Genomic DNA, 25,714 nt, shown 5'->3' on the forward strand with positions numbered 1-25,714 from the left:
TTGAGACAGAGTATTGCTCTGTCACCCAGGCTGGAGTGCAGTGGTGCGATCTCGGCTCACTGCAAGCTCTTCCTCCTGAGTTCATGCCATTCTCTTGCCTCAGCCTCCCGAGTAGCTGGGATTACAGGCGCCTGCCATCATGCCCAGCTAATTTTTTTGTATTTTTAGTAGAGATGGGGTTTCACCGTGTTAGCCAGGATGGTCTCGATCTCCTGACCTCGTGATCCACCCACCTCGGCCTCCCAAAGTGCCGGGATTACAGGCGTGAGCCACCGTGCCGGCTCACCTCGCCTTCTTACTCCATTTATGGTAAAATGCTCTTCCCCATTGAGTAGACATAGAATTTATTGAGATTGAAGGCCAAATAAGCTAATTGATTATAAATCACACATATAAACAAGTGTATTTCAATCAAATTTTAGAATATTCTCAAAGAATTTGAAATATAGCTTTCCTTAGAAGCAACATTAATACAGTGATAGTATTAGCTCATTAGAGTCTTGGCTTTACAAAATAACTTTATGCTGACTTCCTTCAAGCCACAGCATGAAAATTTCATGAAAATAGACATGAAATTTTCTAAAGAGAAATGAATGCTTCAGCCATTTAGGGTAGGTGGTTTGTATTCTCTTTCTAAAGCAGTTACTCTCCAAATGTAATCCATTAGCCAGTTGTGTTAGAATTGCAGATGTCTGGCCCTCGTTTCTGATGTACTGAATTGGAACCTCTGGGATTGGATCCTAGGAAATCTGCATTTTACACACTCCAGGTGATTGTGATGCACACTCAACCTGAGATCCAATGCGTTCACCCTCAGGCTAGCAGGAGAAATCATCATCACCATTTACCATCTGGACCAACGGACCATTTTCATTTTGATATTTTAAATTTTGTGAATAATTTACACAATGGTGAGAATGGTGAGAAAAGCTTTGGAGCTGTTTTTTTTTTTTGAGACAGGATCTCACTCTGTTGCTAGTACTGGAGTGAAGTGGTGGAATCACTCAACTTCTGGAGTTCAAGTGATCCTCCTGCCTCAGCCTCCCAGGTAGCGGGGATTACAGGCGCGTGCCACTGGACCCGGCTAATTTTTTAAAAATTTTTATATAGACAGGAGCCTCCTTATGTTGCCCAGGCTGGTCTTGAACTTTGAGGCTCAAGTGATCCTCCCACCTTGGCCTCCCAATGTGTTGGAATTTCAGGTGTGAGCCCCCGCACCCAGCCAAGAAGCAATTTTTTTTATTTTTATTTTTGAGATGGAGTTTCACTCTTGTTGCCCAGGCTGGAGTGCAATGGTGTGATCTCAACTCACTGCAACCTCCACCTCCTGGATTCAAGCGATTCACCTGCCTCAACCTCCCAGGTAGCTGGGATTACAGGCATGTGCCACCATACCTGGTTAATTTTATATTTTTAGTAGAGACGGGGTTTCATCGTGTTGGTCAGGTTGGTCTCAAACTCCTGACCTTAGGTGATCCACCTGCCTTGGCCTCCCAAAGTGCTGGGATTACAGGCGTGAGTCACCATGTCTGGCGGAGAAGCACTTTTATTAGAAGATTTAATAAGAATTTAAGCAGAGTAAACTCAAACTTTTATTCTGTAATATCCTGATTTGAAGATGTATGTATACAAAATGGGGACCAGCATGGTATGAGACTAACTCCTCATCAGCTGTCATGTGTGAACCTGGAGCATATCCATGTTGTAAATATGGATTTCATATTTTAAATCATCTCCAGTGAATCTCTGGCTTATCATTACTTCTGATTTTTCTTGCACTTGCATTGTCAAGATTCAAAACGGTTGAAAACTCAGTCACCTTTTTTTTAAAAGAAGACTGTCATCTGTTTTGCTCCATAAATACAGAAGACTTTACTTTTAGATTTGAATGATCAATTCCAATAAATTTTACATTTCTAAATCATCCATTTCCTTGAATACACATCTCACTTCAATGTTTGTCCACTTATGAAATGTATCAAATACAACTTATGTAAATATCATAAATAACAAAGGAACACTACGACTTGTCTTTTTTCACAAAATGGGATAGTCTAGGTTCTTGTTACAAAATATTGCATGATAAGGCCCTTCTATTGAAGTCTACAGAAATATATTGTTTACTTATAAATTACTGGATTTTATAAAATTCATCTAGGTTATCATCATCTGAAGACATAGTATGAGATTTCACATATTAATCAATGTCACCATCCAAAGGGAATGCTGCTGTTTTCTGTTTAATACTTGGAAAACACATTTCTTTGTCAATTTTCTTCTCTTTGCCCTTTTAGGTAGAAAATGAAAATTCTGAATTCTTAACTGTATTAAATAAAAGCTAAACAAGCAAAAATCAAAAGACTACAAAAATGGTGTCTCTGGCATTCTTATATACTTTTTTGAAAGATTTTGCAATACTTTATGTAACACAATAAGAAGCCTGGAGGATGATACAATAGTCACTTTTTTTTCACTATTGAATTACCCTTTAGGCAATGTCATCATTCTTTTTTCTTGTTTTTTTAAGTCGTTTTTAGCATAGTTGAGAATAATAATAATAATGAAATAATTCTAAGAATGATGAAAAATGAATCAAGAATTGGAAAAATAAGACAACTAAGATTGCAGAATGTGTTTTCAATTTGTAAAAGGATCTTCTATGCCTACATGGTAATTACAAGATAGAATGGGCTGGGCACGGTGGCTCATGCTTGTAATCCCAGCACTTAGGAAGGCTGAGGCAGGCGGATCACCTGAGATCAGGAGTTCAAGACTAGCCTCGCTAACATCACGAAACCCTGTCTCTACTAAAAATACAAAAATTAGCTGGGTGTGGTGGCACTTGCCTGTAATCTCAGTTACTTGGGAGGCTGAGGCAGGAGAATCGCTTGAACCCAGGAGGCAGAGATCACGGTGAGCCGAGATCGTGCCACTGCACTCCAGCCTGGGCAACGGAGCGAAATTCTCTCTCAAAAATAAAATAAAATAAAATAATAGAATGACTTTACTTCATAAAAAATTTATTTTGGTTTTGAAGTATCTCTAATGAAGAATAAAAGTTGTGAATGTCAATCCTTATGAATAAACTTGAAAACTAAAATTGAATCCAGTAGAACCTTATGGTATACTAAGGGCTGAGGAATTTCTGGGAGAATCCACAAATTCTGTTAAGTGGTCAATTTGGTGTTTTACACATTTAGGAATTTTCCTTTACTTGGACCTTTTATTCTTGTTTTAAATACAGTAACTTCATCTGGGCACATGTGGAATTTTGTTGTTTGTTTTGGATAGGGTCTTGTTCTGTTGCTCAGGCTGGAGTGCAGTGGTGCAATCATAGTTCACTGCAGCCTTGAACTCCTGGGCTCAAGCAGTCCTTTCACATCACCCTCCCAAGTAGCTGGGACTACAGTCACATGCCACCACACCTGGCCACATGAGGGAAAACTTCTGGTAGGAATAGGATGTTTAAGCTCAGTCTTAAAGGCACACCAGGACTTAGTCGAGGGAAATGTTCTCATAAAATCCAGCTTGTATTTGAAAGAAAAAAGTCAAATGAAACCTTAGCCGCAGCTATGACCTTATCATTAAGTTTTGGTCACATTGTTTGCAATGATTGTTGTAGTAAGTTTCTCATTAAAAAATAGCAAGATTTTTTCTTTACAAAATAAACCATTTGCTAATGTCAAGTTATAGTATGTCTGGAATATTTGGGAGCTGTAAACTTGACCATAATAACAGATCTTTAACAAAGTCCTTGCATTGAAAACAGATATAGTTGTATGCATTTGGTATCTATAAGACACTGTACACACAATGTATGAAATATTTGATTGGATGAACTCTGCCTTTCCAATAATGGAATTTATTAAATACTATATATGATGAGATAACTTAATTACTTTGTTTCCCAGAAAAGAACTCAACTTGCTGCAGAAGCTGTATGGATTGTATGACACTGTAATGAGCAGTATTAGTGGTTATTATGAAATACTTTGGGGAGATGTAGATATTGAAAAAATTAATGCAGAACTGCTGGAATTTCAAAACAGGTGAGTTTCAATGGAATTTTTTATAATGCCTGTCTTCTTAGGATCCTATAGGTATTTCAGAAGCTAATTTATTCCCTAATATACTACTGTATATACATAAAACCTTCTTCAAAGAAATGTGAAGGTGGCATTTTTTTTTCTCTTTCTTTCTGAAAGATGTCGTAAACTTCCAAAAGGACTTAAAGACTGGCAAGCTTTTTTGGATCTCAGAAAGAGAATTGATGATTTCAGTGAGTCATGTCCTCTACTGGAAATGATGACCAATAAGGCCATGAAACAGAGGCACTGGGATAGAATCTCCGAATTAACTGGAACCCCATTTGATGTGGAATCTGATTCTTTTGCCTTAGAAATATCATGGAAGCACCACTCCTTAAAATAAGGATGATATTGAGGTACATAAGTGTATACGTTCTTATCAATGATCCATTAAAGAATGTCCCTTTTTTCTTTTCTGAGAGTTGTACAGATATTTTATGAGAGGTTGGACTAATTGCCCTCTGTAATGCACCCTCAAAATTTGGAATGATCCTGAACATTCTTGACTTTTATGAAATAATCTTGTTACTCAATGAGATTATATGATTATTTGAAATACATTATTTGAAATACATTTGTTGTGGAGCCCTTCAATACATCTTCCTTGTCCCCAGAATGCACTTCCACTTAAAAAATATTTGTTTATGTATGTATTGTGTTCTTGGTGAATCCCTCTGAACTATTTTCCAAATTTCTAATTTTATGTTTTTTCCTGTTCAGTCTATTAAGTTTTTAGAATTTTCTATTATTACATTTTCCTTTCCAAGATTTTAATTGGTTCTTTTTTGTGGCCACCATTTTTTTTCATTTTGCATTAAAATTTTCTGTCCTTTTGTAGATTCTTATATCTACAGTCTTAAATCTATATATATTTCCAGATCTGTAGGTTTTTTTTTTTTTTTTTTGAGACGGAGTCTCGCTCTGTCACCCAGGCTGGAGTGCAGTGGCCAGATCTCAGCTCACTGCAAGCTCCGCCTCCCGGGTTCCCGCCATTCTCCTGCCTCAGCCTCCCGAGTAGCTGGGACTACAGGCGCCGCCACCTCGCCCGGCTAGTTTTTTGTATTTTAGTAGAGACGGGGTTTCACCGTGTTAGCCAGGATGGTTTCGATCTCCTGACCTCGTGATCCGCCCGTCTCGGCCTCCCAAAGTGCTGGGATTACAGGCTTGAGCCACCGCGCCCGGCTGATCTGTAGGTTTCAAATCTATAGATTTATAGATCTCTTTGCTTATCTCTTTGAACATTTTAAACATAATTATTTAAACATTTTCATTAGAGAAAATTTCAAACACCTACAAAAGTAAAGCTCTCCTTACTCTAACATTTATCAACTCGTGGCCAATATTATTTTATCTATACTCTCTTTACCTATACTTCAACAACTCTAAATTAAATATAAAGATGTTTTCAGATTCTTCTTTAAGATTAATTTCACCTGTACTGAAATTTTGCTGTGGTTGCTTTTTATGTTGGCTATCNCAGGATGGTTTCGATCTCCTGACCTCGTGATCCGCCCGTCTCGGCCTCCCAAAGTGCTGGGATTACAGGCTTGAGCCACCGCGCCCGGCTGATCTGTAGGTTTCAAATCTATAGATTTATAGATCTCTTTGCTTATCTCTTTGAACATTTTAAACATAATTATTTAAACATTTTTCATTAGAGAAAATTTCAAACACCTACAAAAGTAAAGCTCTCCTTACTCTAACATTTATCAACTCGTGGCCAATATTATTTTATCTATACTCTCTTTACCTATACTTCAACAACTCTAAATTAAATATAAAGATGTTTTCAGATTCTTCTTTAAGATTAATTTCACCTGTACTGAAATTTTGCTGTGGTTGCTTTTTATGTTGGCTATCCTCTGAGCCTTAGATTTTTTCATGGATTTTGTCACTTTTATTGGGGAGGCTGGGAGGACTCATTTTGAATGGCAGGATTTCAAAAAATCTGGCTTATATAATGTGTTAAAATTGTCTCTGTCCATTCATGTCTTAGTTTTCCTCGTTTAGTGGCCTTGTGGTTGCCTCCTCCACTGCCCATGTCCCCTCAGCCCCAAGTTGAGAGCCCGAGAGCCAGGTATTGTAACAGCGGTCTCCATCCCCCATTCCCTCCTGTGCTGTGGTGTGATAATCCAGGCATGCACTGACCTGTTTCAGGTCCTGGTTGTAGGGCTGGCTTTGTGTCACCCCATCCCCCAGGTCCACATTCCATTTAATCTAGTTGTCTAGATGGCAGCTAGAGGCAGTGTTTTCAGCCTCCTTCCATGATTGGAGGGCTCTAGACCCCAGCCCAGGTGCTCCTCCTATAGATCATTTCTATTCTTCTTCACCCCATGGGAACCAGAGGCTTGGCCCCAGTGACCAGGGCCCTCAGGCCTGTGGTTTCAGCTCCACCAACTGGTCTGCATAGCTTTTCCACTTTTGGTTCATGAGATGTTTATCTTGTTTTTAAGGCTGGTTGTTTGCTTTTTTACTTACTTTAAAAAATTATTTTATCCATTATTCTATGTTTTTAGAGTTAAGAAAATGCACCATGTGACCAGAAATCTCCCAAATATATGGTTTGGGTTTTCTGCCTTCCCCTACCTCTTTTGATGACGTGTGTACACAAAAGCTTTTCTTTCAAAGCATTTTTGTCCTATTTGTAAATATCACAAAGAAACAAAGAGTTAGAAACACTTTGGCTGACCATCTGCTTCTTATAAGTATGTTTTTATACTTAATAATGTAGCCATTCATAGGCTGTGGTTTATTATACAATTTCAAGTAATCCCAGGATTCTGTTAATTACTCGTGGTACACAAAACAGAGTCTTAGTACTCTCTACCCAGATATGTCTAGTTGCTCAACCATACATGCCCTAGCATTAGCCAAATTAGATTCCTGCTGTTACTGGACTCACTGCCTCTAAAGGAAGCCTTCCCTTCAGGACAGAATTTCCTCTTCCTCCCAGAGATCCTCTGCTGGAATCTCACCTCCTCCTCTATGAAGCCGTTCCTCCTCAGCACAGGCCTCCGTCCTCAGAAATCACTATGGTTCACATCATTCTTAGGACATTTATTCCACACTAATTTGTGTTATGATCATTTGTGGAAACATCTCACACCTTTAAATTCTTTTTCATCTCTGTGATTCTAACTATGAACACAAGTTGAGGCATTGTGGGGAAATATGTTACTTTTATTTTCTTTCATGAGTCTTTCTTATTAAGTATTCCCCCAAAAATATGGAAAAACCCATAAGAAAAAAAAACAATTGATGTTTAAGCAAATGAGATATTCATATTAGGACCAGAACAGGCAGGAATATAGTAATATCTATATGTTACTTGAAAGAGTTCAAAAGACTCTCGTGTATGTTCTCATTTGATTCTCATAGCTAACCTCTGGGATAGACAGGGCAGCTGTGATTATCCCTATTTTAGCCAGAAGCTCCAATGGAAAACATAATCTGAAAAATGATGATTTAAGTTCCATTGTTTCATGTATGTGGTACAGAAAAATAATTAGTAGTCGGCGAGTCATAAGGCTCTAGTGTCAAGTTGCAACACAATGATCTGAAGCCTTTTCTTGGTTGTAAAATGACTATATGAACTGGGTGACTTCCAGGTCCCTTTCAAGCTAAAAAAAATTCTATGATTTTGTGATGCACTTAATTTGTAGTTGAAAACATCATGACATATTCTTTGCTTTTCCTTCAAAGGATATTTGCATATCTGCCATTAAGGAGAAGGATATCGAAGCCAAGCTGACTCAGGTGATTGAGAATTGGACCAACCAAAATCTGAGTTTTGCAGCATTTAAGGGAAAAGGAGAGCTCCTGCTCAAAGGAACCGAATCGGGAGAAATTATCACTTTGATGGAGGATAGTTTAATGGTCTTAGGGTCCTTACTCAGCAACAGGTAATTTTATAATTTACGGGAGAGGTTTAAATGGGATATTTAGGGTTATAAAATTCTAAGTAGAAGCTCAGTTTTAAAGCTCTTGCATTGGATAGGATTCTGCAATAAATCGCTCTATCTTGTCTGTCCCTATATGAACTGCCCGTTTCCCCTAATAATCATGGCCTCCATCTCTTCTTTAATGGTACTCATCTCCCCTTCCCTATTTTTCCTGGTGGGCCCCATCCTAGTTATTCCTCCCCAAACTGGCAGCATGTCCTCTGAAGGTCTTGACTCCCCACTGAGATTACTTCTTCATTTTATCTTCTATCTCCTTTGTTCCTCTGATTTGACATCATTGACCTCTTGGCTAATCCTGTTCAAGCATTCACCCAATGGCCCAGTAAAAGCCTGCTGGCCACCGTGAGAGCAATCTACCACTAGAGCAATCTACCCATTAGGGGCTTGGCACTTATGTAGAGACTTTCATTTTTTATGGTGAAATTATGGTCTGAATGAGGTCACCTGTTCATCATTGAACTACGGACCAGCTGGAAGGTACCTATGATCTTGAGTGCAGCTTTAGGAAATTCTTATAGGACTTAGTCAGATTAAATATTCTGTCAGGTCTTTGGCACTGGCAACCTCTATTCCTCTAGCTGACTATGCAATAGTTCTCAACTATTCTTCACCTGAACACACCTAAGAAATAGCTAATACCCTTTTCCAGGTTGGAATCACTGGTTAATGAGTGGCATCCTGCATGACCTCTGGCTCCAGGGGCAGTCTTGTATTTGCGTAATGACAAAGCTGCCAGTCCAGGGAGTTCTTGGTTGAATTTATAAAGATCAAGGTCCTCGGATGCATCCTCTGCTTTCAGGGAATCCTGGCAAAGGTGACCATAGGATATTCAGTAGTTTCTAGACTTCGTGGGCTACTGTTTCCCTATGGTTCATTGCAGATTTTGCCGTCTGACTTCCTGGATGATAACCTCTTGAAGAAGGGCTGTAGATTCACCTGGGCAGTGTCTGCAGCCAAGAAATTCAGGATTTGAAGGCTTTCTTAAATTCATACTTACTTGGACATAACCTGATTAGTAAAATACCTATTTGTGTATTAGTAAACTCAATGTTTACAAACTTCTGGCCCTGCCAGAAAGAGTATAAGGATAGCTAAGAAGTCATCAAATTCTGGGAGATTCTTCTCCTAGAGAACTTTGCAGTGCCAAGTAGGTCTGGAAAGCCTGTTCCAGAACAAACCAGACTGACCTAGTAGTGACTCATACTTGCTGGACCTCTAGGACTACTTTGATGTGACTTCAGAAGGAAGCTGTATGTCTTCTTGGGTGAGACTTGACTGTAGATACTGCCTGGATTGTGACGCTTCCCTGGTGGATCCCTGATTCCATGGGACTTCATGGACCATGGTGGGTTTGACCACGCAAAGTTGTACAATTGCAGGTATCTGGCCAAAGGACAGAAACTAGCTATGCTTGATTTTGTTTCAGATCTCCCTTTTCCATCTTTAGAAGTTATACAAAATCAAGGATGACTCTTTTTTTTTCTGTGCAGAACCATTTTGGCCTATCTAGTTGCTTCATCTCCCTAGATGCCTGTCCATGCCATGCTGGTTTACATGTCTTTATTTGGAAGATTGGCATATTGACTGCCTTTCAGCTCTCGACCAGTGGCCCGGGAAACAGTATAAACTGAGTATTGGGAAAAATGCCTCTTACTGCCTGAGCAATTGGATTACCTTTCTCCTTGGAGCAATTTATGTACAATTCCATTTATAACTTCATGTGCAACATAGGCTTTCAGGGAAGTTATGGGTTGTATGCAGGCATCGGACCGTACCCAGAAAAAACCCCATTCCACAGGTGAATACCTTCAAATCACTCTGAACTAGATCAAGAAAAGTTTGAAGATCCTAGTCAACAAGTGCCACTCACCAGCAAATGCCACTGCATCACATTGAAACTGCTTGCCCTTGGCACACGCTGCAGTCGGCTTCTTGCTGTAACTGTAGGTAGTTGGGGTTTTTACCGAGTAGCCTCCCATTGCTTCCTCCATGGCATCCATTCTATTTCTTGTCTTCCTTTGTTGTGCTCAGCTTTCTGGACCCTTTGTATTCTCATAAAGACTTCAGCAAGTCCTGATGATCAAAAAAAAGGAGCCATGCTGTATGGAGGTAGCAACTCTGGGTCTCTAGCACTGCAGAAACTAGTTGTAGTACCTGGTGTAATTCTCTGTCTGTGGGTGGGAAGAGCACACCTGTAAGTGAACATCACATCTCAAGCTTGAACCGGGCTTTGTGGTCATCTTTCTCCAGGTGAACCTGGTGATACCTAACCCTCTCCTGATCTTTAGGGATCTGATTTGTTCTGTCCCTTTAGAGATAGTCTGTCTCTTGCTGGATGAAACCTTCAAGACCATTCATAAAAGGAAAATCCCTGGATAGTGGTCTCTTTCCCTAGATTCAATAGTTCCATGGACCAGTAACAGTGTCTTATGTGTTGCTCTCATAGGCAGTCCCCACTGGGATTTGGTTCACAGAAGTTTTGGAAACTACCTTATTCTTTGTTTGCCATTTACTCCCAGAAGTGACCAGCACATTTCCTTTGCTGGACCTATGCACCATAATACTAGCCCATTCTGACCAGGCACAGTGGCTCACGCCTGTAATCCCTGCACTTAGGGAGGCCAAGGCGGGCGGATCATGAGGTCAGGAGATCGAGACCATCCTGGTTAACATGGTGAAACCCTGTCTCTACTAAAAATATAAAAAATTAGCCAGGTGTGGTGGCGGGCGCCTGTAGTCCCAGCTACTTGGGAGGCTGAGGTAGGAGAATGGCGTGAACCTGGGAGGCGGAGCTTGCAGTGAGCCGAGATCACACCACTGCACTCCAGCCCGATTGACAGAGTGAGACTCTGTCTCTAAAAACAAACAAACAAACAAACAAAAACTAGGCCCATTCTTCTATTCTATGACTGACATAACAATAAGTAAAATCACTATAGTTATATGAGTTTTATTCATAAATAGCAACAATTTTTATTAGTTGTATAATATCTATTAGGAACTACCCTTTTAGGACAAAACATTCATTCCCAAAGTAATATTTCTTCTGTAATTTACTTCGGTAAGGCCATACAATTTTCTGAATCTTCTTTGAAACATGATCTTTTCTGTTCTTACCTTTTAGATACAATGCTCCATTTAAAAAAAATATCCAAAATTGGGTGTATAAATTGTCCACTTCCTCAGATATAATTGAAGAGTGGCTCGTAGTACAGAACCTTTGGGTTTATCTTGAAGCCGTCTTTGTAGGTGGAGATATTGCCAAACAGCTGCCTCAGGTAAATATGACTTTTGTAATTACTGATAAAATAATTTGGTGTATGTTGTCTATCTGTCTCTGTAAAAGTCTTCGCAAAGACGTATGGTCAAGGCTTAACTATGCCAGGGTTTGGCAAACTATGGCCCACTTGCCTGTTTTTGTAAATAAAGTTTTATTGGAACACAGCCACATCCATCCCTTTATATATTGTCTGTGGCTGCTTTAGCACCACAACAGCAGAGTTGAGTAGTTATAACTCAGATTATATGGCCCAAAAAGTCTGAAATCTTTGATGTCTAGCCCTTTACAGAAAAAGGTTTTTAGAAAGTGCTGACCTCTGATTAGCAGAAAGAAGAAACCCACATAGTGAATAATCTCGAGGTTGTTTCAGGATGTGAGGTACATTCAAATGCGGTACTATTATAGTAGTTCATCTTTTCTAAGAGTTAACCTCATAATATTCCTCTGAGAGTAGTATTAAAATTAATCTATGTTCTGTAAGCACAGATTAACTTTTTTTAATTCTTAGTAAGTCTACTACTAACAGATCAGAAACATACTGTGGAGCAAGAAAACAGCCTTGGGAGGCTGTAACAAAACCTTTAAAACAGCTCTATTGGGACCTTTTAAATAAATGCCAATAACTATAATAACTGATAGGTTTAGTCGATGAAGGTAACTTTGCTCTTAGAAAACTAAGCCTGCGCTTCCTAAATTTCCATATTTACAAACAGGATCTATATAGGTTAAAAGCAACAAGGATAAGAAGATTTTTTTTTTTTTTTCTTTTTTTTTAAATGCTGATTCTTGTATAATGGGGCACTCATTTTAAAAATTAAAACTGTAAAAATAATATCATTTTTGGTTTTAAGCGGAAGACTTTTTAAAAGAGGAAAGATTATGCCAATTTCTAGAGGCATTTTTGCAACTGAGTGCAAAGCTTAATATCATTCATAGTAAATAGAAAATTTTCACTTTCGAAAATGTAAATGAAACTTTGTTTTGTGGCTTTACTGTCTTTTTTCTTTTTTTCCCCTGCCCTGGGGTACTATTGAGCTGTAATTATTCCAAGGATCCTGAGATCAAATTATTTTCATGCTTCTTCAGTTTGCTCATCAAACCAAAACACCTGGGGTGCTGAAACACTAGATTGGAACTTTAAGTTGATAGCTCTGCAAATTAATCATGTGGTACTTTGAAAAACATATTAAATGCAATGAAACAAATAAGCAATAAGCCTCATTGTGATAAAGTAGCATTTTAATATGCAGTTTTATAACTTCGGGTTTATGTCGCTCAGAATTAATTCAAATAAAAAAAAAATTGTCTGTTTAAATTATGCAGCCTGAGACTAATAGATGCTGGTTTGAAGAACTGTAGAAAATTCCAAGGTGAAGATTTTGCTGTTTCTCAATTATCCAAATGCTAATCTTTACTGGCTATGGATTCATTTTCAGGAAGCAAAACGTTTTCAGAATATTGACAAGTCGTGGATAAAAATAATGCAGCGAGCTCATGAGAATCCCAACGTGATTAATTGCTGTGTTGGAGATGAAACCATGGGACAACTTTTACCTCATTTACATGAGCAGTTGGAAGTATGTCAGAAGTCACTCACAGGGTAAGAGTTTAATTTTTAAATCACGTATCATTTTGTGTGTGACAGTGTTTTATCCCAAACTTACTGGTATTGACTACATTTCTGGTTTGGTAGTGATGGTTAAAGTGGGGATAGGAACTTAAAATTTCACGTAGATTGAACTTTTCTGTGAGGAAGGCACCTTTGACTTGGGGGTGGTTAAGGCATTGTATTTGTTTCCTTGGGCTGCTGTAACAAATTTCCACAGATGGCTGGCTGAAAGCAACAGAAATTCATTCTCTCATAGTTGTAGAAACAAGAAGTCTGAAAGCAAGGTGTTGTCTCCCTCTGAAGACTCTAAGAGAGGATCCTCCCTTGCCTCTTTTGGCTTCTGGTGGCTCTAGGAGTTTTTTGGCTTGTGCCTTCGTAACTCCAATCTCTGCCTCTGTCTTCACTTGGCCTTCTCCTCCTCTTCCTATGTGTCTCTTATGATGACATTTGTCATCGGATTCAGGGCTCTTCAAGATCCTTAACTTCATTCCCTCTGCAAAAGCCCTTTTTCCAAATAAGGTCACCCTCATGGATTTCAGGGACTAGGTCGTGGACATGTCTTTTTGAGGGCTAACATTCAAGCCACTGCAGGCGTAGAATAGAAATGTGCACTAAGAGAACAATTCACCAGACAAATTCACAGATCATTTTATTTTATTTTATTTTACTGTCACAAGAGGATAGATGTCAGGATAATTTTTTTAAGCCAGTTCATTTTCAATCTCTATTTGAAATACATAGAGATTGATGTATAGAGATACATAGAGATACATAGAGATGTATAGAGATACATAGAGATTGATGATACATCCTGGTTTGTCCAAGTTTATGCCTCTGTCCTGGCATAGTGGTTAGTTGTCCTCCCTTTCACTCTCAGAATGTGTTGGTTTGGAGATAAGGTTTGTTCTTCCCCTGGGTTTAAGCCACGAGGTTTCCAACAGTCTTAGAAAGGTCAGAGGAGGGCATCTGATGAGAAAGGAGAGGACAGCAGATGATGGGGCAGCCTTGATCTGAATCTCTTGTTTTCCCAAGTGTCATCCATGATGGAGCATGGACTTTGTTTTTCACCAAACATTGCAGGGGTAAGCGATAAATGACTCTAGGTGTTTGCTATTATTTTAGCAAAGATGTTAGTGATTATGTCTTAACTAAAAAAATAACAATTTAGGGGAAAAAAACCACTTGGTAACATACTATCGACTTTATTGGAAGGTATTTGGAGAAGAAACGATTACTATTTCCAAGATTCTTCTTTGTATCTGATCCAGTTCTCCTGGAAATTCTTGGACAAGCCAGTGATTCCCACACCATACAGGTATAATCTAAGAGTCCGTGATCTCAATTGCTTTTTCCACAACATACACAATCAAGAATAAAAGTGAAGAATCTTAAATGAAATCTTAAATGAAAAATCTTAAAAATGCAGGCATTACACTTTGGGAGGCCGAGACGGGCAGATCACGAGGTCGGGAGATCGAGACCATCCTGGCTAACCTTGTGAAACCCTGTCTCTACTAAAAAATGCAAAAAACTAGCCGGGCGTGGTGGCAGGCACCTGTAGTCCCAACTACTCGGGAGGCTGAGGCAGGTGAATGGCGTAAACCTGGGAGGTGGAGCTTGCAGTGAGCTGAGATCCGGCCACTGCACTCCAGCCTGGGTGACAGAGCGAGACTCCCTCTCAAAAAAAAAAAAAAAAAAAAAAAAAAAAAAAAAAAAAAAAAAAAAAATGTAGGCATTAAAGAACAGTATTACAAATTACATTGATCATAAAATGTCATATTTTCTGTGTATTTGGAGCCTGTCATCCTGATGCAGTCCAGCAGTGTTGAGCGACTATGCCATTCCTAGCTGTGTGACCTTGGCAGGCTTCCTAATTTCCCCATGCCTCCATTCCACATCTGTAAAATCAGGATATTAATGGTTCTCACCTCACAGGACCGTCATGAGGATTATATGAGATCATGCATAGCAAAACCTCTAGCACACAGTATGTGTTTATTAAATCTATCCTTATGAGTATTTTATTCTAAATATTCTTAGACCAAATAGGGGTTATATTTTGGATTCGTCCTTTTTTTTCCTTTCTGAATACTTCTCCAATGCTTTTAGCCATTTCCCAGAGCAATTCTTTGGAAGAGGAAAAGAAAAACCATAGCAAACTGAGAGTGGGTCACAGAAGGGCCTATCCCAGGTCCAGTTCTGGTTTGGGGATCTGGGAAATGGCTAATGTTCCTTGTTGGTTTCCAGGGACTTGTAACAATGAGAAAAGAGAATGGAAAGGCTCTATGAAAGGTGGAGGTAGAGCTAGGAGAGAGGGCAGGACTGAGCTGTATCTGGGTGGGGAGGAGGGGGGCGGCGGTATGGTCCAGTCTCCATCTGGTGGAAGGTGACAGTCCTTAGTCTAATCTGCATAGCATGAGAGGGGGCCATTTGCAGGACCTGGAGAAAACATTCTGTAGGGCTTGATTTTAAAAAGTAGGCCTCCAAGCCAGTCAAGGGTCAAAGCAGAGTCTCTCTATATTTTTTGAGACAAAAGTAAATAACCTTTTAAAAAGATACAAAATATTAAGGCTTTTAAAAACATCTTAGCGACTTTTGTGTTCAGCCTCATGTGTGATGTTTTCCTGTCTTACAGCCGCATCTCCCTGCAGTATCTGACAACATCAATGAGGTGACATTTCATGCAAAAGACTATGATCGCATCATGGCTGTCATATCAAGAGAAGGAGAAAAAATTGTTGTAATTTACCTTGCTTTAAATTTTGTTATTAGAATTTCTTTAAAAACTTACGTTGAGGAGAGTGCAATTCTCTTATGGAAAAAAAACAGGAGAGGGAGTTCTCGTTCTACAGCCCTGGGCTTTGTTAAAAACTAGTTTAGATAAATCCTTTAACTTCTCTGAGACTCATTTTGTAATTTATGAAGTGAAAGTTTTGGACTAGATGATCCCTGTAGTTTCTTCCAGCTATAGTATTAGATGATTTTACCCATATTTAAAATGTCTTGTATAAAATATGAAACTGTTTGCTTGGCATAGGGTACTATGATTTATTAAGTGTGCGTGGAACATCTGTAAAAATGCCAAATTATTATCAATTTATAATATCCTTGTAATTTTGTTTTAGTTGGATAATTCTGTTATGGCCAAAGGTCCTGTGGAGATTTGGCTTCTGGATTTGTTAAAAATGCAGATGTCATCATTACATAATATAATTAGATCCGCTTTCTATCAAATCAGTGATTCAGGATTTCAACTCTTACCATTCCTCAGCCACTTTCCAGCACAGGTGAGAATACACGATGCTTAAGTAATGGTGAAAAGAAATGGAAATAAAGGGGAAGGATGCTTAGGAGGTGGTTGGCCTGATGGTGTGAGGCAACTGTAGCTTTGAACTAGGTTAGAGTGGCCTACTCATGCTCATTTTAGCCTCAACTCCCAACTACCTGCTTGTCAACCTAGACCATTCTAGACCAACCCATCCCATCTCCCAGAAGAGGGTATGCCACTATTTTCCCATAATTAAGGATACATGCACTGAGTCTAATAGATACATATGTGTGTGTGTGTGTGTGTGTGTGTGTATTTGTATACAGAAACTCCTCGACTTATGATGGAGTTATTGCCCAACAAACTCATCATAGTTGAAAATATCATTCACCAGAAATGCATTGAATACATCTAACCTACCAAATCATAAGTTTAGTCTAGTGTATCTTAAAGATGCTCAGAACACTTACATTAGCCTACAGTTAGGCAAAATCATCTAACACCAAGCCTATTTTATTTTATTTTATTTTTTTGCAGCACCTGTAGGAGTTTATTAGGGGGAGCATTTCCTAAATGTGCAGGGACCGGAAGGGCAGGGGTGGGAGGGGTCCGCAGCCAGGCTCCGTGAGGTGTGGTCTCGCCCAGGACTCAGGTTGAGGGGTACTCGTCCTCAGGCCCGGCCACTGCTCTTCAGCCAGCACATTATCTGCTGCTGCTGCCGGATAAAGTCTCGCACACAGGCATCCAACATAGCCTCGGTGAGGACCCCATCCTCGGAGGCATACGCCTTGTCCTGACAGGACAAAGCCAGGTTTGCGATCTTCTTGCCCGACATGGACGATGCCGTCAGTCATCTCAGAGATCTCCCTCCCACTTACTCTTCATTAGTCCAGCGGGGGCCAGCTTCAGGCGCTGCTTTCCCTTTCTGTTAGCGGCTAAGGACATTTACTTGTCAAAATACATTCTCAGCAGGCGTATCCAGGCTCCTCCGACCCAGGCAGGTCGAAGTGCAATATCACGTCGATGCGGTCGTGGGATGTCCGGTGTAACTGGGCTGGGGGTGGCGGCTGCCCCAGCGACCAGCATGAATTTGTTGGCTGCGCTCCTTCGTGTGCTTTAGGAAGGCGTTCTGGCGACTCTGAGGTGGTAATTGCTGTATATCCTCAGTGGCTCGCTTCCGAAGGAGGCGTCCGCGTCGGGTCCATGAGAAGAGCAGTTGAGGCCGCCGCCGGCTGGTATTGGCCAGTCAAACAGCTTGTGGCATGGCGGTCACGCCTTCCCGCCCCATGAGGGCCAGGTCCTCGCCTGTCGTGATGGCGTAGTCCATTGCCCGAGTACAGGGCGAGATTCTTGGCAAACAGTTGTTCTTCCCGGTGCCTGGTGGCCCGTACAGCAGGACGTTTCCTGTACAGGCCGCTGTTCTGCTTCGTGTTCCTTGTTGTTATAGCAAATGTCTCGCACCCTCTCTTCCCCAGGCTGGGATGCAGCACAACACCCTCCAGGCATGTCCTGGGGCCGACTGAAGAGACCGCCGGCTGACCTGGAAGGGGCTGGCTGCAGCGCCTCCAGCACCGTGGATGGCTGATGTGTCTCGGCTCCAACCAGGACGGCTTCCACAGCCGAGCCTCGATGTGGCAGAGTAGACCCCGCCAGCCAGCAGCGTCAGCCCAACCACCGTGGCTGTCACTGTGTCCCGGTCTGTCACAAAGGCACGGAATCTTTCCCCAATCATGGTGACAGCTGTCCTGATGGACGCAAAGAAGGTCTGATGGTGCTTCTGCACGGACTCCTCCTGCTTCCGTAAGTTCTCCTCATTCACAAATTTGAGCTTGGACTGTTGCTCCGGCTTCAAAGTCGGCTCCTGCATCTGCACCAGATTCACGGCGTCCTTCGACATGGCCATCTTAGAAAAAGGGAAGTGGCAGGATAATAGGATCATCCAAGCCTATTTTATAATAAAGTGTTGACTATCTCAAATAATTTATTGACTACTGCACTGAAAGTGAAAAACAGAATGGTTGTATGGGGGCTCAAAGTACAGTTTCTACTAAATGCATATTGCTTTTGCGCTGCCATAAAGTAAAAAAATTGTTAAGTTGTACCATTGAAAGTTGGGGACCATCTGTGTGTGTATGTGCATGTGTATGTGTGTGTGTATATATGTATATATACACCAATTCAGAGATATGATACGGATATAGATATGGATGTATGTAAAGGGAATGAACATACCTTTTCTTGACGTGAAATCATCTTGTCTTTAATTTTCCCTTCAAGCGATTAAAAATGGACATAATTTGTTGAGAGGCTTTTTCGTGCAACTGGTGTTTTAGAAAGTGAAGACCTCAAAGAGGCCAGGGTTGGAGCAGGTGCCAGTGGTTTCATTACACTTTCATTCAAGAGAAATGAAAAGTGGTAATTTGTGATCTGGCCAGAGAGAGCATGGGATAAAAGGCAAGAGATATCCAAGGAAAATGTAGGCAGTTTTTGCCCAAATGATATTTATTCTCCAACTACTCCTCCCAACCTGAGCTCCAAGTCCTGAATTAGTGCACACAAAATGAAGACAACTGAAATGATGTATTATTTATCCAAACCACAGAAGGACAGATATAGAACCAACCTTTATTGGAGAGAATAATACTGTGATTTTTATTGTATAATACCTTGGGAAACTTTAGTATTCTTATTAGCATTATTACCTTTGTGATCAAGCTTTATAAAAGACTTTGGTAAATTGAGCAAAGAGTTCCTGAAACTAAATCTACATATTCTCCTTCTCCAGACTGTGTATATCCTGAAGGAGGGGCTCAGCCTAAATTAGACTGAGGATTTAGCATTACGTAGAGAGTTGAGAGCAAGTTCAGAACAGTGGTGAAGTTGGACAGGATGTAGTAGGAAAGATGATTAGTTTCAGGATTTTCTCTAGTGTATGTGTGTGTGTGTGTGTGTGTGTGTGTGTGTGTGTATATATATTCTTTTAAAACATGTTTTAAAGATTTGAATGCAATGGATCCTTCCTGCAAAAATTTGGAAAAATGCAAAAAATATGAAAGTGGAATACATAGGTGATGGGTTGATAGGTGCAGCAAACCACCACGGCACATGTTTACCTGTGTAACAAATCTGCACGTTCCGCACATGTATCACGAAACTTAAATAAAATAAAAATAAAATAAAAGTGGAAATAAGAATTTCCCATATTTCTACCACCTGGAAATTACGGCTATTAATATTTTAGTGTATTCCCTTTCAATACCTTATTTATGTATTTATTGCTCTTTTTTTAAAAAATTGACATATAACAATTGTACGTATTTACGGGGCACATAGTGATGTTTTGATACATATAATATGTCTTGTGATCAGATGAGAGTAATTAGCATATCCATCATCTCAAACACTTATGATTTCTTTCTGTTGGGAACATTCAATATCCTCTTTCTGGCTATTTGAAACTATATGTTATTCTTAACTGTAGTTATCCTACAGTTGTATAGGACAAGGGTCCCTAACCCGCCCCCGCCCGACCCGACCCGGCCTGGCCACACATCGGTACCGGTTCATGGGCTATTAGGAACTGGGTCACACAGCAGGAGGTGAGCGGCGGGCAAGTGAGCATTACTGCCTGAGCTCCACCTCCTGTCAGATCAGTGGTGGCATGAGATTCTCATAGGAGGGCGAACCCTATTGTGAACTGAATTGTGCATTCGAGGGATTGAGGTTGTGCGCTCCTTATGTGAATCTAAACCATCCTGCGACCCCCGTCCATGGAAAAATTGTCTTCCTTGAAACCGGTCCCTGGTGCCAAAAAGGCTGGGGACCACTGGTATAGATCACTAACACTTAGTCCTCCTACCTAGCTATAATTTTATGTCCTTTAGCAAATCCATCCCTATCCTCCTCTTCTCCTTACCCTTCCCAGCCTCTAGTGTCCTCCAATCTGCTCTCACTTCTCTGAGGTCAGCTTTGTTTTAGCTTCCATTTGTGCATGAGAACATGTGGTACCTTCTCATATTGTTTAATGTGCTTATTATAGGCATCGAATAATATTGATGAGAATGAGCATTGTTACTTTGCTGTTTTGTTTTGTTTTTTAATGAAATGTCCTCTGGTTTTCACCACTAAGTCGCATGCCTTTTTAGACTGAGTATAAAAACATAATTTTAAGCTCTTCTTGGTGACTCAAGATAATGATTATAAAGACTTGCCATTGGATAGACACCATTATGCAGTGGGTTTTGGGGTCTGCTGGTCTATTCGTCTTTAAGTCAGGCAGCCTTACACTGCTATGCTTTTGTAGTTTTTCTCTTTGTATTTCCTCCCTTGGACCATCATCTGCTGCTGACAGGGCCAGAATCTGCTTGCTTTTGGGGGGCTTCCTGACACTGGTTATTTTCTCCAGATCCGATTGCTCACTTCAGCCAGGTGCTTTCATTTATCTTTAGCTGCAGCCCCCAAGATTGGCCACTGCTCTAGCAGGAAAAGTATCAAAGTCCCTGATAAGGCAGGGACAGAAAGAGGGTTTTATTCTTTCTTTTCTCACTGTTGAGCCCATGCCAAGCAGTATCCATATACTGCTCGCCCTGCTTTCAGTCCTCTTTTTTGGTCCAAATGATGTTGGATCTGTCATTCGACTCTGGATGAATGAGAGCTCCCAAAGGGACAGCCATTTCAGTGAAGGGGTGAGGGTGGGCATTCTCAGACCACTTTTATCACCTTTTCTGGGGCAGAAATTGTAGGTTAAGGTGACACCCTCTCACAATTTCTTTATGCCTTCGTCAGGATACAAAGAATACAAGCTTCTCCTCATTTTCTGTCTCCCTCTCTCTTCTATAGATAAGTATAGAGACAGAAAAGTTGACTTAGATAAAAACATGGATATCAGAGAGAGGGAGCAATCAAGAAAGGAGATAGGCAGCGTATTGTTTTTAGAGGAGCAAAGAGACCTTCGGGAAGCCCTGCTCAAGAACAAGCAATAATAAAGAGTTCATTTGCTTTTCTTGAGAAAGAAAAATCATTGCATGGAAATATCCAATAGTCTCAGGCCCTCTGTAGAAAAATTTCCTAACCATCTTCTATAACACACATATAGTTCAACAGATGGTAGCCAGTATTTTAATGATCATTAATCCATCTACTATGAAATAATTAAATATTAACAGTTAAAACTTTAACTGTTTCCCTCCTTTGGGAGTGAAGAAATGCAAGTCAATGTGATTTTTAGTTTAAAATGTGAATAAGCGACCACCAAATTGTATTGCAGATGTGCTTTAAATATTTGGTAAATTTCAATATTTTTCTGCTGGATCTGTAGGTTGGACTTCTGGGAATTCAGATGTTGTGGACACATGATTCAGAAGAGGCTTTACATAATGCAAAAGATGACAGGAAAATCATGCAAGTGACCAATCAGAAATTTTTGGATATTCTAAATACTCTCATTAGTCAGACAACACATGATCTAAGCAAGTTTGATAGGGTGAAGTTCGAAACTCTAATTACCATCCATGTGCATCAGAGAGATATTTTTGATGACTTGGTAAGGTATCTTTTTTTTTCTTAATTTGGTGTACTAATAACGAACAGTTAAGAATTGTATATGTTGCCTAACTTACATGAACTTTCCATTTACTTGGTCCTTTTTCATAACTGTGTCCATCAGTATCATGTCCACAATATTGTATATCTGTTTTGGATGGTTTACACAACCGTATTGTATATTCATTTGGCACTCTGAAAGCCTGGAACCAACTGATGTGATATGAACCAACGAATTTTCCATTAAACCAAATAACCAGGAACACGATATAACTTAGGTCATAAGCTATGCTGGGTCGATTGGAAAAGGAGCACAGATGGAACGGAATCAGGCTTCAGAGCAGTCTCACGGCTGTTCGTCCAGTTGATGGTGACCATGGGCTTGATCTGGGCAAAGTTCTGTAGGGTGGGACTAAGAAGGGTAAGTGTTTGAATTCCTTTAGAAATGGGACTCTAACCGGCGGCCTTGACCAAGGCCAACTTCTCCTAAAGGAAGGATTTTCTATTATAGGGTAGGAGCCCCCAGGTAATTTTGAAATGCCACTGTTTGATAATCCTTACCTACTATTTAACTCCTATTGCTTTAGTCTACTTGGTTTGATACATTTTAAAGGTATCTCTTTCCTTCATCAGAGACATATAATTCATACAGGTTGGGTCCTGTTTTAGAGAATGTGATCACAGACTACCTGTTTTGAACTTTTATCAAAAGTTCTGATCAGATAAATTATATTTATTGAAGATTTCTTGAAGGACATCCAGTCAGTCCATCCATCCCCCTGCAACTGAGATCCTTGCTTCTCAAAGTATTACATGCCGACCAGTGCTTTGGTATCACCTGGAAGTTGGTGAAAAGAGCAGAATCTCCAGCCTCCCTCCTCCCATCCAAGACCTACTGAATCAGAATCTGCATTTTATCAAGATTCTTAGGAGATTCACATGCATATTGAAGTTTGAGGAAAAACTGCTCTAGGATTTATCTCTGGATTAAGCTAATATCAGAAAGCTGCGCACTTATATTGTTTTGGCCTTCCACGGACTAGTTTTTACTAATTGCAATTACCATTATACTTTGACTTTAATTGACTTCCACCTCAAGAAGCACTAGTATGGAGTTCATTATTGTATCTGCTGTCCGCATACATTTGAGGATGTTGTCTATACATCTCTCACTGGCTCCTAAAACTGAAGTCCTGTAAAAGAAATTTCTTTTAAAATTAAGTGCTGAGCAAACTTTACTTTACATCCAGAAGGGATTTTTAAAAAAAAACCTGTACATAAGGAAAACTATTTTTCTTTTATCTGAAACCATTTTCTTTTATCTTAATCACCGTTGAACTGTTTGCATCCCAACTAAATGAGATCTCATGGCCAACATATATGCATTTTATTTTTCCAAGTACAGTTATTAGACCAACCTGATATACAGCAAGAACTCAATAAATATATTAACTATTCTTTTCTTCTCCACCTCCTCCTTACCATCTTAACAGATGGTTGAAAGTAGCTGGCCGAGAGCATCCCCATGGCCTTGAGTCCTGTGTTACAGAGCATTCCCTGGGGGTGGGGCCAGACTGTGTTACCTGAAAGTAACTCAAGGTGATGAATACAAACTGTGCTTTAGGTGGGGAGCCAGTCCTTAACTAGAGGAGGAAGTAAGATCATGACCGAACAGCAAACAACAATAACGAAAAGCAGGACTAGCAAGGTGTGTGGAGGCCTGGTCAGATGGAGATCTGAGCATTGTATAGTAGCCACAAGTCCATTTTTTAGTGTCAACTGAATGACCTGAAAGTGGGTCTACTGGGTTTAGTGAAGGGGTCCACTTGCCACTTCCTGTGTTGATTCCTCTGAATGGGCAGGACTGGTGTTTCACGTTTCACTGGAAAGTCAAGAAGCTTCTCACAATGTGGTTGTGATGGAATGGAGTTCCTAAGGTTGCTTACCTGGTTTCTCTTCGAATGGACCAGGTACTAGAGCTTGCAGCCATGGCTATGGGAGCCCAGTACCTCTTGCCTCACCTGTATATGCTGATAACTACGCGGATTGGGTGGCTTGGCTATAGTGCTGGCGCAGGGAGACGTGTATATATAACTGTGTGTTTCCCTGCTTAACCCTTTAGTGACTTCTGACTGCCATGAGGACAATTCTTTTTTTTTTTTTTTTTTTGAGACAGAGTCTCGCTGTGTCGCCCAGGCTGGAGTGCAGTGGCCGGATCTCAGCTCACTGCAAGCTCCATCGCCCGGGTTGACGCCATTCTCCTGCCTCAGCCTCCCGAGTAGCTGGGACTACAGGCGCCCGCCACCTCACCCAGCTAGGTTTTTTTTTTGTATTTTTTAGTAGAGACGAGGTGTCACCGTGTTAGCCAGGATGGTCTCAAACTCCTGACCTCGTGATCCGCCCGTCTCAGCCTCCCAAAGTGCTGGGATTACAGGCTTGAGCCACCGCACCCGGCCGAGGACAATTCTTAAACCCCTTCCCATGGCCCTGTGAAGCCTCAACTCTCATGCTTTCTCTAGATCCCAGGATGTCTCCCAGCTGTACTGACCTTTTTTCAGTTCCTTGAGGATGCCAATCAGATCTTGTGGGCATTTGCCTATAGCACTTACTCTTCCCACACCCTCATTATCCCTTTCGTTCCCTGCTCCCGGTGGCCCGGGCTAATTCCTATTTATCTGGGTTTTAGTTGAGATGTTTTCTTCCTCTGAGTGCCCCTCTCAGATACCCTGGAGTAGTTAGGTCCTCCTGCTCCATATATTCATGAGCCCTGAATTTCGGTGGTGGTGCCCTTTGTACTTTATTGCAATGATTTGTTTCACTGTTTGCCTTTTGCTCTTTTCTGTAAGCTCTGGAAGCCTGGAACCATCTCTGTCTTTGTTCACCTAGCACAGTGTCAAGCACAGGAAGAAACTCAATAAATATTTGTTAAGTGAATAAGAATCAGTTCATCCAAGAGTGAATACAAAAAACTGCCCACATGCTTATGTTTTATGCTATTGCAATTCAGTATATAACTTTTTTTGTATTTTATGTTTTTAAGGTAAAAATGCATATCAGATCACCTACTGATTTTGAATGGTTAAAACAGAGTAGATTTTACTTTAAGGAAGATGTGGATCAAACTGTAGTGTCTATTACAGATGTTGATTTTATTTACCAGAATGAATTTCTGGGATGTACTGATCGCCTTGTTATCACTCCATTAACAGATAGGTAGGAAACGCAGTTTTTATATTTTTTATTTTGTAATTTTAAAATGTGCTTAACATTATTTAGAGTTGCATTTGAAATATTAACAAAAGCAGATTTCTGCCATACTGGGTATATGCTAGCTCATTAAAGTCAGCCTAACAATGAAATAACCACTTAAATATACATGTGCATTGAATTTTATGAAGTAGAAAAGATAAAAGAATAAAAGCAAGCTTGAATGTTGACTGTGAGTAATTTAATGGTGAATTTTAGATTGCAAGATGGAAAAATATTCCTAGAATCCCAAAAGAAGTTAAAATTGCCAAGAAGGAAGGTACCTTGGAGATCATGTAATTTAGTCTTTGGATTTTCAGATGTGGAAATTGATACCTAAAGTACATTTTCATGGCCAATATGAATAATTAGTCAGTGGCAGATCCCATCACAGTTCTTTCCATTATATGACACTAGGCCATTATTAGGTCTTTTTTATCCCATGACACCCAGTTAAGTATGCTGTGCATAGAAAACAATCAATAAATGTTGTTAGAATTGACTTAAATTGGGTTATTTAATATTTAGTGCCACTGTTACATTACGTCGGGCTGCCTCCAGGTGAAATTATATCAAATTACATCTTCAGCCTCCTTTTGATTTATTGAACCTATCCCTTTTATATGCCCAGTGCCATAGAAACATAAATTTGTCAGTGTTTTCTCTTCTGTTGGTGTTTACATATTAAGCGTCATGTCTCATGAAGCTTTACTAAGATCT

General features: G+C 40.2%; 1 protein-coding gene across 1 annotated transcript in view; it reads left to right on the forward strand.

Annotated features, from left to right (window-relative positions):
* DNAH8 (dynein axonemal heavy chain 8) overlaps positions 1–25,714 on the forward strand; it is a 333,448-nt gene that overhangs the window by 130,569 nt on the left and 177,165 nt on the right. Inside the window, 12 exon segments of the mRNA XM_017870032.1 lie at positions 3,912–4,049; positions 4,206–4,384; positions 4,387–4,425; positions 4,428–4,444; positions 7,791–7,990; positions 11,175–11,328; positions 12,767–12,930; positions 14,152–14,254; positions 15,575–15,679; positions 16,065–16,226; positions 21,525–21,749; positions 24,789–24,961. Coding sequence (XP_017725521.1) covers positions 3,912–4,049; positions 4,206–4,384; positions 4,387–4,425; positions 4,428–4,444; positions 7,791–7,990; positions 11,175–11,328; positions 12,767–12,930; positions 14,152–14,254; positions 15,575–15,679; positions 16,065–16,226; positions 21,525–21,749; positions 24,789–24,961 — 1,659 coding nt within the window.

Source organism: Rhinopithecus bieti, unplaced genomic scaffold (genome assembly GCF_001698545.2).
Source record: "Rhinopithecus bieti isolate Rb0 unplaced genomic scaffold, ASM169854v2 scaffold_4553, whole genome shotgun sequence".
Taxonomy (NCBI): domain Eukaryota; kingdom Metazoa; phylum Chordata; class Mammalia; order Primates; family Cercopithecidae; genus Rhinopithecus; species Rhinopithecus bieti.